General features: G+C 37.1%; 1 protein-coding gene across 1 annotated transcript; it reads left to right on the top strand.

Annotated features, from left to right (window-relative positions):
• Positions 1 to 12,758: 12,758 nt before the first annotated feature.
• On the top strand, positions 12,759 to 13,973 carry LOC147947890 (uncharacterized). The gene is made up of 5 exons (XM_087507485.1): positions 12,759 to 12,884; positions 13,030 to 13,199; positions 13,327 to 13,396; positions 13,564 to 13,799; positions 13,892 to 13,973. Exons 1-5 carry the CDS (start codon positions 12,759 to 12,761, stop codon positions 13,971 to 13,973), a joined length of 684 nt encoding a protein of 227 aa, XP_087363611.1.
• Positions 13,974 to 16,282: the final 2,309 nt, after the last annotated feature.

Here is a 16,282-nt window from a genome sequence, read left to right as displayed (position 1 = left end):
TTGTAGGCAATGCTGTACGAAGGGGTAGTAATGCATACCCTGACCCAATTGCTGAATACCGCAAGCAAGTTCAGCGCCTTTAGGATATTTAGCAAGAAAGTCCAGTTAACGTTGTCGTAGGCCTTGGATAAGTCTATCTGTAGACATCCTCTGGTTGTCTCACCTTGAATGTGAAAGTTGTCAACTAGCTCTGACGCCAGCAGAACATTTTCACATAGCAATGTCCCTTTTATGAACCCCACTTGATTGTTGTGTACTGCAGCGGGTATGACCAACTGAAGTCTTGCTGAGATTAAACGGGTGATGAGCTTATACACCGTGTTGCAGCATGCGACATGTCTGAAACATGAAATGCGATCAGCTCCAGGATCCTTAGGAATCAGTGTTAAGGCAGTGGCACTGAACGTCTTTAAGAGGTGTCCGGTTCTGAAGAATTCTTGGACTGCTTTGATGGTGTTCTGTTTCACTACCGACCATGTCTCCCAAAAGAATTATGCTGAGAACCCATCTGGTCCTGGGGCTTTGTTCTTTGGCATAGAGAACAAGGTGCGAGTGATCTCTTCTTCAGAAGGAATAGTTGTGAGCTTCGCTGCTAGGTCAGAGTTACATCTGAAGGGATGTAAACTTTGGATTTGCTCCACTGAATAAGGGCAGGTCGCTGCACTCTCTGAACCCAAGAGATGCGAATAATAAGCAATGATCATCTCCTTTATCTGAGAGGGGCTCTCTACTCGTTCCCCATTTTGATCCCTGAGGTAAGAAATGAAGTTTTTGGCTTGACGAGCAAGGACCATCCTGTGAAAGAATGCAGTGTTTGCATCTCCCTCTTTGAGCCACCTGATTCTCGATTTCTGCGATAAAAAGACTGTAGGGCACTGGCAAAAAAGTCCCACTTCTTCCTCGCCATATGCTCAGCCCTGAACAGCGTAGTGTTGGGAGAGGGTAACAACTGGCCTTGAATACCCTCAAGATGTTGCAGAGCATCCTTGGTTCGTTGTTGGATATTACCAAATCCCAGTCCATTTAATCTTTTGCAACACAGCTTCGCAGCCTTGAGTCGTTCCCCTAGGGAGAACATGTCTGAACCGATAGCTATTTATTGTTCTCCAAGCAGATGATAGAACCGAGATGTATTGAGGGTGAGTAGATATAAAGGAGAAGTATCTGAAGCACTTCTTTGATCTCTCCGGCTGAGTCTCAATGTTGACTATGCAAGGGGAGTGGTCTGAGTCTCCCGGGGGATCAAAAATTGCATTTGTATCCGGAAACCTAGAGAACCACTCTCCATTTGCTAGAGCTGTGTCGAGTTTCCTGACGATAGGGTTACCTTCCTGGTGGTTGGACCACGTGAAGAAGACACCTCGACTAGGAATGTCCTCCAGTCCATTGTCTCTGAAACACTCCTGTATATCCTCCATTCCCCTGAGTGGTAAGGTCGACGGTAGGACAGAGTAATGCTCGTTAGTGCATAAAATCTGATTGAATTCACCGAGCAAAACCCAGGGAGTGGTATTTAGAGGCGAGGACGAAGATAACCAAGAAAGATCCTCCCATAACTCGCGTCTTTCTGATTTCGTATTTCTGTCATAAATGAAAGCGAGCGCAAAAGAGGTAGATAAGGTGGGGAGCTTTATACTACAAAGAATCAACTAGTCCGTCTTCATGAAGGTGGTGACTGAAACAGAGGGGTGCCAGACGAGCTAGATTCTTCCCAGCTCTGAGTTGCCGTAATTATTTTCCATCCTCCATCCTGGGAGGGCTGAATTAAATACCGATAAGGCATTAGCCTCCGCGACTCTAGTCTCGAGGAGACAGCCTACCAAAAGGTGATTAGATAAAATCCAATCTTTGACCGTTCTTTGACGACCAGGACTATTAAATCCTCTTACATTCCAACAAAAAACCCTCATTAAACACACAAAAAGGGGACGGTGGAAAGCAAAGCTTTCACTGATGATGAGCTCCTCCTGAAGCCTCGCTTCTGGAGGGAACCGGAGAACCAGGACCCTTAGAACTGACCTGGGCATGCCACTTCTTTAACTGCTTCTTTTTAATCTTCGAAGACAGCACCTCCCAGTCCGGTGGTAAAGGGAAGTTAGGATCAATACTCTGTAGGATACCTTGTTTTTTGGTGGTTGGATCAGGGGGCTTGAGATGGTTGATCGTCGAGGAGGTTGTGGACAGGATGAGACTGGTCTCACGAGATACCAACAAGTGGCTTAACGGGGCTTTGGGAGGAGTCCCATCCTCTTTCCTTGCCTCCACCCCTGAGGTTCGCGGTTGCTCAGACAAACCGCCTTTCTCCAAGGACCGAATTGGAACGTAGATTTTTGGAGGAGTGCTTTTTGATCGTTTGGAAGAGCGGGATCTCCTACGTCTTGCACTTCGTGGGGAGGTGGGGGGAGCAGCCGTTGGGATGGGGGCACTTGGAACCACTCCTTCACTATCAGAGGGGAGAACAACAGAGGTATGGGTAACCTCTTTAGTACCAGTAGGCACATCCTTCTTGAAAGGAGGAGTCTTCATAAGGGGTTTGGGACATCTGCTTAAGAGGTGACCATATCTGCCACAATTGACACATTTTGGAGGAGGGCGAGGGTATTCAATGGCTACTTTAACTGAGTTGCCCTGGACATCTCTCACTATGACTGCGGTTGGAAGGGTAGAATCAAGCTTGATGTCTACTTTCACTTTAGTGGCACCAATATTGATGAAACCATGACCAGCTCAACCAAACAGCACGAACCTGAGGAGCAGCTTGAACCAGAGGAAGCACCGGAGGAGCAGCTTGGACCAGAGGAAGCACCGGAGGAGCAGCTTGTACCAGCGGAAGCATCAAAGGAGCAGCTTGTACCGGAGGAGGCATTGATCATTCCGGTGGGTCCGCTAACAAAGTCCAAAGCCAAGAGGTTCAACCAAGCCATCCAAGGACTACTCAAGGAGCTGAACAAGAACCAAGACGTGGCTCAAACCACTATGACATTGCTCACAGCTCAAGGTGCTCGGTAAAGGGTAAAATGTTGCTTTGGTGCTCTTTTTCCCTTGGTCAAGTTTTGTCCCATTGAGTTTTCTTGACAAGGTGTTTAATGAGGCCTAAGTAACATTTTCAAGTCTTCTTTGCCAGCCCAAGTCGTGGTCCAAGGTCCATTATAAAAGCCTTGGCCCATTTTCTATCTCTTTCTCATTCAAACTTTGCATTTAATGTTTTGTCTTTTCCTAGACATCTTGCATGGACTCAACCTTGTTAAGGCTCTTGCAAGACTGTCTAGGGTTTTAGTTCCCTTCTCTTCCTCGTCCTCCCTCTTTTCTATTTAAGCACCATGTATCTCTCATTTGTAAATCATCAAACATTTTAATCAAAACTTCTTTTCTACTTGTTTGATCTGAGAAGTGTGTAATATCTTCTCAACTTGTCTTCTTCTTAGTGTGTAATATCTAAGTTGAATTCGAGCCTGAAGTCTAGGAGATTTCCATCTCTCTTGGAAGTTCATTTCAATCCCCTTTTCATCCGCTGCATCATTTCAACCCTTTCACCTTCTTCGTCGATCTTTTGTTTCATCTTCGAACCATTGTTCATCATCTTTCCGTCCGTTCAACTTCAAAACCCTGCGAGTGTGTTTTTGGGAAGCAGATTCCTTACTAGGAGTCTATCAAATATTGAAAGGATCTAGACGAGACTTCTCAGTGTGAAGAGGGTCTCCAATTCCACTGGTGATGACACTGATGCCATCGAGATAATATAGTTGCGGAGGAACATTTTTGAGGATTGCCCACGTTGGGGCATATTGCAGTTCCTCGAGTTCTAGAAGCCCTTCCGGTGACCAGGGATAAACAGAGCATGAGCAATTACCTGCTTGCCAAAAACCGACATCGCTCACCTATTCCCTTGTTACAATAGATGGAATGAAGATGAGAGCCACGGTTTCTGAAATTATTCGCACCGTGATGTTCCCGTAACGTCCCCAGATTGGGTTCAGATCGGAGAAGATTCGGGAGGCTGTGGGGCAAAGGCCTTGAAGCTGGGCGACTACATGGCAGGTTTCTCGTCGGACGGCGTGAAGCCGACCTCCGGCGGAGATTAGGGTTAAGAGTTCTAATCGCCTTTTTTTGTCGCCTCAAGAGAGAGGCTTTCTTCGTTTCTTGATCAATAATTAGGGTTCTTTTTCCGTGTGAGTTTTTCTATTACTAATGCTTTTGTTTTATGATCTGTTCTACTTGATTATTAAACCCGCTATGTGCGTAAATTGTAATCGTGCTCCAAATGATGCCTTTGTAAGGAAAACAAAGAGAAAGAGGACCAAAATTTATTTTTTAAAAATTAAACATGAAGTTCGAAAAACGATGAAGAATACCTAGAAAAGAGGTCTTGAGTTGAGAAAAATGACATTCTTATTACGAAAACTTTACTTTATTTGGCAAGCAATATTACAACTTTTAGCGGTGAATTGAAAGATCCAAAAGTCTGTTTAGATTTATTGTGATATCCCATGTTTTAGGTTTGATCGTGAAGAAAAAAACGCAAAATCATTTTATACTAGGTTATATACTGTGTATGCGTGGATTGTTATATATAATAAATTATGTTAATTAATTAAATTAAATTTAATAATCATAAAAAGAAAAAAAAAAATCTAAATCTAAATCTAAATCTAAATTTCCTTAGGAAATTTACACTTTTTTTAAAAAAAAATCATACAAATTCATAATATATAACTAATTTAAATATAATCACATATACATTTTTCTTGACTTTCTATGTTTTTATTATTATTGAACTTTGATAATAATTTTATTAGTTTCTCTGATGATTTAAGGTTATAAATAAATGTTAAAATGAAAATTAACTATGATATTTAAATATTAATTTAAGTTTTGCATATAAGCTAACACATAACCTAAAGTATTAAATGAGAGAAACAAAATTATTCTCTATAAAATCATATGAAGTGCAAGCAAAAGTTTCAAAATACAATTTTTAAAGATTAATTTTACTTTTAAGTCTCTTTTTTATATTGTTCTCATTTTAATTTATATTGCTAGATATAGTTATAATGTTTTATCTTTGTAGTAAAAGCTAGACAGAAAATAGAATATTATATTGTTTTTTATATAGAGAAATCTTTTTGAAGTACATATTTGAATTAAATAAATATAGCTTAATGATCTTTATATAATTATATGTTTAATCAGAAACTAAATATAATGATGAGTATTCTTCAAAAATGTATTACAATTTTGTTAGAGGTAAGAGAGAGTTAAGAAAAATCGATTTGATATTTCATAATTATATTACAAATTTGTCTTTCCTTAGAAGTTAGAATATTACATATTTTTAAGAATCAAATATATATATATATATATATATATATATGAATATGTAACAAATAATCTAACATGTAAAGTAACAAAAGAAGTACATAAAAGCAAGAAGAAATAAAATGGAGAACAGTGTAAAATATATTATTAAACTATTACAATATTATCTTCATTGAGTTTTCAACCAATGTATATATATATATATATATTAGGATTTGAGATATGATGGAGGCGGATGTAAGAATGTTTATTTACATTACATTTTTCAAAAATTAAATTAGAGGAGTTATAATTATAATTGCTAGGGTATTTAACTGAAAGTGAATGGAGGAAACAAATAATCAATTCATTGTTTATGTAATTTCAGTTACAATTTAGTACTAAAGTATATATTTAAAGTATGAATTAATATATATGATTATATATGTTGTAATTTAGGTTCAATTAAAAATTATTATTATATGTTTAAGAAAGTAAATACCAAATAGACCAGTAAGGAGAGAGTAACTGAAATTAGATAGCATCCGGTTCTCTCAAAGGTCAAACATTTTTTCTGGCAGATAACATCCGGTTCTCTCCCGGTGTTAAAATGGCTTGCTCATCGGGATGCTCGATGCGATACTCTATGCATGCGGTGTGAGTCAGCGGTGGAGACGATAAATTATGCTCTATTCGAGTGCCCTCGATCTCGTAGGATCTGAGATTTTTCTCCGGTCTCCTTATTACCTGATGGTTTTTCCTTCGGTTCAGTTTACACGAATTTAGACTTTTTATTCTGGCGGGCGAGTTCTCAGTCAAGTGGTTCGGACACTTGGTCCCGACTACCATGGATTGTATGGTTAATCTGGAAGGATATGAATAAAAAAAAAATTTCAAGGTATGGAGGCAGCGACAATTGATATTACAAATCAGGCGGCGAATGATAAAACTTTGTGGGAGGAGGCGTCATCATATACACTGGGATCCATAGTTACTTTGTCCACTTTGGGATAGATCCTGGAAGGGTTCTGATTCTTTTACGGGTTTGGGTTGGTGTTTTTGTAATAGGGAGGACAAAGCGCTACTTTTGGGAGCAAGATGTCATAGACGAACCCCTTCCCCCCTACATTCTGAGTTACATGATTTGATCTGGGCAATGGAGTCTCTCCTGTTGGCGGGCGTGGACTGTTCCATTTTCGAGACAGACTGTGTAGAGCTAGTGGCGATGGTGCAATCCCCGGATGAGTGGCCCGCTTTTTCCAACTTTCTGGATGGCTTCAGTTTACTCAGATCTTCCATTCCCAAATTCACCCTTCGACGGATTCCACGTACAACAAATGTGAAGGTAGATTTTCTGGCTCGTTCTTCGCGTTCTTTAGTTTCAGAAGTAGCTTTTGTAAACTCTTTCCCTCCGGTTTGGGCAACCAACCACGATCACGCTTTGCCTTTACCTGCATCACAAACAAAAATTGAGATGCATGAGTATTGTCACAAACACTCAGTGAGGCAATCCTCCCATCTACTGGGCTATAGCCCAAACATGCAACAAACAAACACAAACAAACCAGGAAAACAAGTGTCAGCCGCCTGCTGACAAATGAGTGTTGACTGACATTGACTGCTGGTTTTTACTGACACAGCCTCCCAGTGTCGATTGACACACCTCCTTGATGTCAATCGACACTCTTCCTCGACCTGGAAACCTCGATCCAACACTCACCAACTCTCCGCACCGTCAACACCTTGGTGTTGACCGACACCCACCTGGTGTCGATCGACATTGACTATGCAAACACGTTCTTCTTGAAGCCGAAAGTTGAATATCTGTTTTATCCATCTCCAATCCGTCCAAAACTCGACTAAAAGCCTTAGGAATCTATAGGAACCATACAACAACCAAAACAAGCAAGAAAACACCATAAAAAACATAGAACAAGCAAAATAAAGGAGATCTTAGGCTTAGATCAACCATGGTCATGCACTCACTTCTTTTGCAGGAAGATTTGACCCAAAAATGACGAATCCAACACCTTAGGAAGCTTCTCCATCGTTGCTAGCACTAGATCTCCACTCCACATGACAAAATCTCACCATACAAGCCAAGAATCATCAAAAACTCTCAAGAACACTCTCTAAAACTTTTTCTCCTTTTCTTAAACTCTCGAGAATGGCAAATCTCTAAAACTCCACGACCTAGGTCGGTTTTCTTCTTAAATAACCCGGTTTTAAGGTTTCTCTTAAACCAAACCGCACCAAAATGATAATTAAATCAATCATGTTGTAACGGAAAATGGTGGTGTTGACCGACGCCCTCCTTGGTGTCGATCGACAACCACTCCCAAAACTGACACTTCGGTTTGCGGATGTTAAACAGCGAGCCAATCTTGTTTTGGTTGGAAGACGATCGAGGTTTGCAATCCAAATGTTGCAAACATGTTTGGGTATGGGACCTTTGAACCAAACTAAACCATACCATGGAGCTGGGTTTACTTTCGGTCTAAGAGCGGACCATGTTCTTGGTAATGAGAATCATTCACAAATTATATCATGCACTACTCATTCAAAGATTCATCATCAAGGGTATCAATGGGCAAGCTGATGGTTGTTAAATGTGACTGAAGGTTTAGAAATTTATTAGATCTTGGGGGAGCTAGCGTCAAACCATTCTCAGTGAAGGCCTAATGAAATTTGGCATTCAAAGGCACTCTCAAGTTTCTAGGACCATCAGTACCAAGATATTTAATAAGAGGACCATAAGGGGGTCCAATTATCAGACCAAAAACTTGCTTGCTTTTCATTTCCAATTTTACAATGAACAAACTCTTCAACAAGAACTCTGAGCCTCAAAAGGCATCTCCAATACCAGGAATCAGATGTTTTCTCGGGTTGATTCCAGAAATTATTAGTTTTACTCCAATTGTGTCGTTTATGCCAAGCTACCTAGGGAACCACTCTTAGAGAAAAGAAGTCAAATCATCCATAGACATAACGTTCTGTTCCAAGTAGCACAGTCCCCCTTCCTCTTTAGCTAAACAGACTTGAGACCATGCCACCTTTGAGAGCCTTATTGTATATATCCAGCATGCCCACGGAAATCTAGAACAAAGCGATTCTATTTTCCGGATGCATCCTAGAGGGATGAAAGTTGAGAGCCAAAAATTCATTGTGCCTGATATGACTGTTGAGATCAATTGAAGCCTTTCACCTTGCTAGTTACGTCTTTGTTTCACAAGGAAATCTACAAATAATCTGTCCAATTGAAATGTTTTGAACAAAAATAAGTTGCCAATTATTTATTATCTATTGATATATTTTTGATGTTTCCAACTTATTGTGTTGCTTCACTGTATTGTATGTGTATATACTCCAAGATCTTTAAGAACCATAACAATTCATATCATATATATAAAAGTAAGGTTTTGGTTTCTCCTTATTGGTTGATTTTCATTTAATGTTTTCTAATTTTTTTATTTTTTATTTGCTATCTAATTGCTTTAAACAATATTTAAGCCCAATAAACACAATACATTTAACTCACACATTAAAATAAAATTATAACTGAAAATAAAATAAATTATGCATTAATAATATTCCACCACTCAATTTTATTCAAACACAATAAATTACTATTGTAACTCCATAATACTAAATGTAACTTCCATCATATCGTATCATATAAATAAACATTCTCTCAATCTCTCATTCTCTCATATTGACATTCTTTTACTATCTCATTTTCATATTCTCTCATTCTCTTCTACAATACCTCAAATCATTTTTCGTTCTTTTTTATTTTTGATTTCTTATTTTTGTTGTATGGGTTGTAAAAAACAAATGAAATATCATTGTAAATTTTCAATGCTAAATTTTAATTTTAGAGACTACATGATATATATTTTACATTGTTCTTATTTTAAAAGATTCATCTCCATTATCTAATTTGGATTATTATCTTATAAGTAATCATTCTCTACTCCTCTACCACCAATATCAAATGTTGTTATATCTCATATGTGTTGTAAGAGTTTGATTCTGTATTTTAATTTAGAAAGTATTATATATATATATATATATTTTTTTTTACATTGTTCTATTTTTTAAAGATTCATCTCAATTATCTAATTTGGATTATCATCTTATAGTAATCATTCTCTCCTCCTCTCCCACTAATATCAAATGTTTTCATATCTCATATTTGTTGTAAGAGTTTGATTCTATATTTTAATTTAGAAAGTATTATATATATTTAACATTGTTTTCAATTTTTATTTTATTTATATAAAAATAAAATTATTTCTTTTATATTTCTTGCCTTTCTAATCTATTCATATTTATTTTTTTAAATTTGTATAGTTAAATTTAAATTCACATATGTTTAGTTTTAACAAAAAAATCAACTTTAAACGATCAATGTGTAACATAATATATATAAGCATTTTGTCTTGCAATCACAAGTTCCATTTCCATTGCTTAACTCCATGGTTAAACTATAATATATGTTATCCTATTTGTAGGAACAACAACATACTTATTTAATATATTTAAAAGAGCAGGTGATTAATCGAGATAAAAATTTCTCCAAAATTTATAATTCAATCAATGTGAGTGTACTTATGTGACAACCCGTCCCGTGACCCCACTAACCTATCGCTAGCTTGCCCCCATGGACTCAGGCTGGCTCTGCAGGGTATCGATCATAACCCCTCACTGTGTCCAACCAAAAGATCAATTGGTGACAGCTTTTCCTGTGGGAAAGTTGTTAAAGGGTGTGAACTAGGGTTTGAGGAACGCCTGACACACCAATAACCTACTGGTGGATTAGTTATAATCTCCAACAATAATTTTTTTTAATCAATATATTATCTCTACAATTTTTGGTAGGTCAATTTAAAAGCAGAAGAATTTATTAATTTATAAAGATTTTTAACTTAAAAATGTTAATTTATGTAGGTTTTATTGTACTTTTAAACCATGCTACTGACAGAATAATTACACATAATTTAACCACTCTACTACAACTTCATATGAAAAGCCATCTAAATCAAGGGCTTCACCCGCTTTAGGTGATCAAGGCCGGCTGCCATCAAAATTTTTGTGTATACATTTCAGTTATGCAATTTAATATAATTCTATTTTGACATGGGTCGTCTAGTGTGACTTATTTGTTTAATTTTCTCTATTTTGATTACGTTTCATTGTATAACTATTTATGGTATTAGATCAACTTCAATGCTACTAAAAACATTATGTGTATGTGTAGGCAGTTCGTGACAAAGAAAAGAATGAGATGTGTTTTTTGTTTGGTAAGAAGTCACTATGCAAGAATTTTATGCAGTTACTAGGCTAAAGTACAAAGATGATTTTAGTGGTGATTTAGAGAATTGGACAGACGATAATGAGTTTTGGAGTAAATTGGTGAGGGGAGGTGGTATCTTTACCATTCAAAGTTTGATGAAGACCCACCTTGAAGCAGCTCCCGCGTGGGAAAAAAAGACATAATTTGGTTTGTGTAATTGTTGGGTTGGTAATTGAGAACATCATTATTTTACCCATTTTAGCTATAGTTTTAGTATGCATTTAGGTAGAGCCAGCGCTGACAATTAGTGGGACGCAAGCCCAAAAAAAATTAGGCAAAAAAGAAGCAAAAATAGGTGACATCGAGCCTCAAACCCATTACCTCAGCATCAATATTTACACTTTTTACCAACTGAGCTAAAAGAAATTTTACCAAATTCAGGGCCGAAATATTACTTATCCTAAAAACGGCCGCAAGCACATGCTTCACTTGCTTGGCCTCAAGGCCGGCTCTGCATTTAGGAAGAGTTGGACATGATTTCAAGGCTTTAATATCTATCATCAAGTATTTTAGGTTTCAAGATGATTTTACAGGTTTTATAGCAAAAAAGACCCAAGGACAAGAAAAATACGTTTCAGGACAGATTCACAGCTTTACAGTACGGGCTACGTTTGAAAAACTTCCAGAACTCACATTTTGACGTGCTTGGTGTCTATCAAAAGATAAAAGAGTCCTCTTTCTACTAGAAGTGGAATCAAGTCAACCTGATCATTCTTCAGGAAGTTATGACCGGTTTACCGAGACGTGTTATAAACCGACGAGAAGATAAGTTTGAAGCGAAGTGGACTTAAATGACGGCCCGATTAGAAACCATCACGGCAGCCCGACCCAAAGGAGTCACGATGGTCCAGAACCTTCCTACGCCACCCCTTATCATACACTAAACAATTAAAGTTGTTTTTACCCTTACAAAACCCTAAGCCTTCCAAACCCTATAAATACTCATCTAAACCTAGGGTTTAGTCGTGCACAAATTGGAGCAGCCTAGAGACACGACCAGAGGAGCAGCCAACGACTAGAGCCCTCTCTCGTCCCTCTCTTTGAAGCTTTGAAGATCTACCAAATATTTTCTATTCTATTTGCTTTGTTTTTAGTTTTCTAAAGGAAGAAGATCTTACACTTTGTTTGACAATCATTGAAGTAATATCTAAAACCCCTTTGCCTATTTATTCTTTTATGTTTATGAATTGTTTAAACCTTGCTTTGATGATTCCTTTAAAAATGCTAGAGTAGTTTTCTAATTGGGTTAAAGGGATAATTAGGGGGGGGATGATCTTAGTTTAGGTGACAATTTTTAGGGTTTGTTAGATTTAAATTCTTTTTATTCTATACTTTAATTCTAAGTATTTGTTTAATGCTTTAAGTTAGCCTCATGAACTAACTATGATCTAAAGTGTGTGTGCGTCGCCAAAAACTTGCATATGTGCTTGACCTAGCTAAGATGTGTGTCGTGTCATAGGAATCACATACCACTTCCTTATGGAACTTCATGGATTAGAATCGAACCTGTTTTAAATGCTTAGATCTATGCGTCGTTGCCTGCGATAGTTTGAGTAACGTAGTATAGGGATCTTAAACGGTTAGCTTGTGATCTATAAGTTAATGGTTCATTCGTGTTTCGTAGTCCGAGTCTTAGATAAACAAATTAACCCTAAACTTTCCTAGATAGATAGATCATTGATTCCTGCAATTCCCCTTGATGTCATACGCTTGTCTTATTTATTTTATTTGCTTTATTTTTGTTTATTTGCTTACTTACGACCGTGACAACCAAAACCCCATTTTTATTGAGTCCTAGCCTTACATCTCTTTTGAAGGATTCTCTAAACAACAACTCTCTCTCTGTGGGATCGATCCTTAAATACTACTACCGATTAGCTGTGCACTTTCAGCCGTCGTGTGGTCTTTTTAAGGTAAAAGATTTTGAAGCGAAATATCATACGCATCAGTAATGGCAAAAAATGAGAAGAACATACATTAAGCTGGTCATGGATCTTGAGAAGGTCATGGATCTTGTAGCTTTTGACCATTTAGTTAACTCTATTATGGAAGCAAGCAGAAAACTGAAGAACCCCATAAGTTATATCCTCAATGGTTTCTTCAAGTTATGGTTATGGAAGCGATTCCTTTCATTGGAGAACTGTTGGGAGAGAAGATTGACAAGGAGATTACAGTTCCTCGATGTTCTAATTGGAAAGGTGCTGCAAAAGTATCCTACGATGAACTTATCCTTGTAAAAAAATCAATTGGAAAAAATGTTAGTTGACTACTATTCATTCTTTAATTATCTCCCTTATATTTGAATTTGTTGATTTTTTTTGTAATTGAAAAACAAACTGAATGTATGTTGAATTTGTTTTTTTTTTGGCAGGATGTAGTTTATCCATACATTTCCTCCACCAGAAACTATGATGTCTAGCTTGAAGAAGAGGAAGAAGAAGCAAGCTGATCATGGAGCAGAGACACGGAAAAATATGCTGCTATGTCAGCGAGCATCAACTTCACATTGTTCTTGTAGAGAAGAAATGAAGCGTTTCTTTAAGGAAGTGTTAGACTTTTCTTTTAAGATCTTTATAGAGACCTTTGGGGAGCGATTGCAAACATTGGAGATAGATGTATCAGAAATCAAGGCCTTGATATTCGGAATAAAAAGATACGACTTCGAAACCATCCAGACCAGCAGAAGTGAATCCCAGTCCTGTAGAAGTGAATCATAGTCCAACACAAGTGAAGCCCAAAACTTCGGTACGTAAGAAATAGCTCAATGCATGGTTCGATCTAATTATATTGTAATCTTTGTGTGGTCTTTCCCTTTTGTTGTATTTTGTTTGTACGTGTATGTTGTAATTGTAAAATAATACGTTTTAACTTATGTGTTGTAAACTTTAACTTCTGCGTTTTTTTTTTGACAGGTTGAAACGTTTGTATTTGATAATCTGTTTACTCCGCCTCTTGAGATAGACATTAATTTAGATTCACAAGACTACCTAAAGAAAACAATAGGACACTTATCTCAAAAGTTAGCTGTATCCAGATTTGATCTTACACCGAGTCCCCAAAACACGGGTAGAAATGATCTTGATGCGGTATTGACGTTTGTTGCTGATTATGTATGGAATGCTTTTGAAGAGTGGAGTATGAATTTTGAGTACGTCATTCAATTATTTTTCCATACATTTTATGATTTACCAATGAATTTCCTACTTGATTATTTTTCTTACAATTGTTTTACATTTACAGAAACCTTAAACTGGGTCCAACTATACTTGATCGAGAATTGTTTGACCGAGTCATGATGGGCAACAAATGGCTTCTTTCTTGATGTTTTCATCGTTTATCAAAGCGAAAGGTAAATTAAGCATGTAACACTCGATATACTTCAGGGCGTAAACTCCACAATCACAATTTGAGCGATTTAATTTAGGTGGCATACAGACCTCGATGATCTCGTATTGAGTCAACAACGGAGCTTTCCCATCAATCTTTCTGTAAATTTCCTTCATAAGACGAGGGATGATGTGTGTGAATGATTCAACGTGCCCGTTGTGATATTGATTACAATCGAAGACTTCACTAGTTCTTAAGATGAAGTTAATGCAAACTGAGATCCAATGATTACCGTTAACGAAGACCAGAGCATAAATTTTGTCGAAATCTACAGCCCAACTTTATCCTGTCTTTCCAACTTTTTCCCGTCTTTCCATGAGATGTCAATTCACCTTTGGCATAGCCTAACAAATGTTTATTCCTCTTGTGCCTTCGTCCTGCCAATCTAAACTTGAAGTACTCGCTTTTGACGTGCATGCTAAACTGACAATTCATGAAACCAATACGATCTAACTTTAGGTGGCCTAAAGATGTATGCTCCCAAAATATATACATCATTGCATCCATTTCTTGAAAATATTTAATTCTTAACAAAATCATGTTTGTCCAACTTAAAGAATATAAAATATGTTCACATAAATATGATTTTTAAAAAGATTGATACGTACTTCATTGAAGATGGCAGTTAATCTTTGGATAACAACAAAATATCATGTGCTTATTGATCGAATGGAGATGTATGATCCTCCAGTGTATTCTTCTGAGTTTGTAAACCTTTGTTGAATATTTCAGTTTTTTTACACTTTTATTTTTCATTAGTTGTGAGACTTTGCGACTGGAAGTTTATGATCCCCCTCTAATGAATTTTGTGTTTATAATGGTTGATTAGTACATAAGGTCTGCTTTATTTTTAAATTTTGGATTTCATGAATCTGATCACACATAAATATACTTGTATACAACTGATGAACTTTTGCTTTTACACATAGCACAAAAGTATATTACGATCGACAAAAAGATCGACCAGTTTCTCCAGCTGCGACCTATTGGATTAACAGTTTCCTCATATTGTGATCTCCCAGCGGTAGTGGTATACACATCATCAACGTAAGGATATAGATCCTTGCCAATTTCAATAACTCCTTTTATAGCATGCCTACAAGGAATTTTTCCTATGCTGAACTTGCCACATGAAAATGTTCTTTTTTCTAAGTCAACAACGTAGTCTACTCGGTTACCTTTAACCCGCAATATGTATCTGGCAATCAAATAACCGTTCATGAATTTACCTTTCTCTATTCTTCTTGAAATATTTTTCTCCATCTCAACAGTTAAAGGATCTTTATGCTTTGCACTAACTCTCTACTCTCATAAAACCAGCGTGTCAACATTTCTGTGATGTTGTCTAACAAAGGAATTATTGGATACTCTCTGGGTGATCTCAGAGCTGCATTGATTGACTCAGCCGCATTATTGGTGTTAATGTCATATCTATAACCCGAAAAATGACAGCGAGCCCATTTTCTCACATCGGCATCCTCTAGATAACTTGCAATTCCAGGAATAATATTGTTAATTCGTGCAAACTCTTTCTCAAACTCAGCAACTCTATAAGCTTTTGACGCTTTTGCAACCATAACAGCGACAACACTTCCCTTATTATGTGTTATCATATTACTAATCAAGTAGTGGATGCAAATACCATGTGTAGCCAATGGGTAGATGTTTCCAATTGATTTAGCAATTGATGTATGTCTATCTGACACAAATGATAAACCTTCTTCATCCGTTATAACCATCTTAACTTGCATAAAAAACCACTCCCATGAACAATCATTCTCAGAATCAGCATTTCCAAATGTGATTGGATACAAATTGTAGTTACCATATACAGTTGCAGCAACTAGTAGAACTCCTTTTTATTTGTTCATCAAAAATGTTCCATCAACTACTATCACTTTCCACATTGCCTTGTAGAACTCTCTTCTTGAGTGACCAAAAGAATTAAAAAGATATTTGAATCTTCCATCAAAGTCAATTTCATAATTTGTGTACGTACCATGATTCGCTTCTTGTAGCATGTGCAAGTATTTTGGTATCTTAGCATAACTTTTTCCCAGAATTCCTCTAACTTCGTTAACTGCATACTCTCGTGACTCCCAAGCTTGGGATTATGTTAGCTCGCAGCCGTACCTTGTACGGATAATATTAATTATATCATTCGGTTTAGGACCTTCCTTCACACCCTCATAGTTTTGCATAATGTGATGTCTAATTGTTCTTGCAGATGGTGTCCTAAAAAAT

Source organism: Camelina sativa, chromosome 3 (assembly GCF_030686135.1).
Source record: "Camelina sativa cultivar CO46 ecotype springtype chromosome 3, ASM3068613v1".
NCBI lineage: Eukaryota > Viridiplantae > Streptophyta > Magnoliopsida > Brassicales > Brassicaceae > Camelina > Camelina sativa.
Note: the sequence above shows the minus strand (reverse complement) of the source record. Positions and strands in the feature narration are given on the sequence as shown.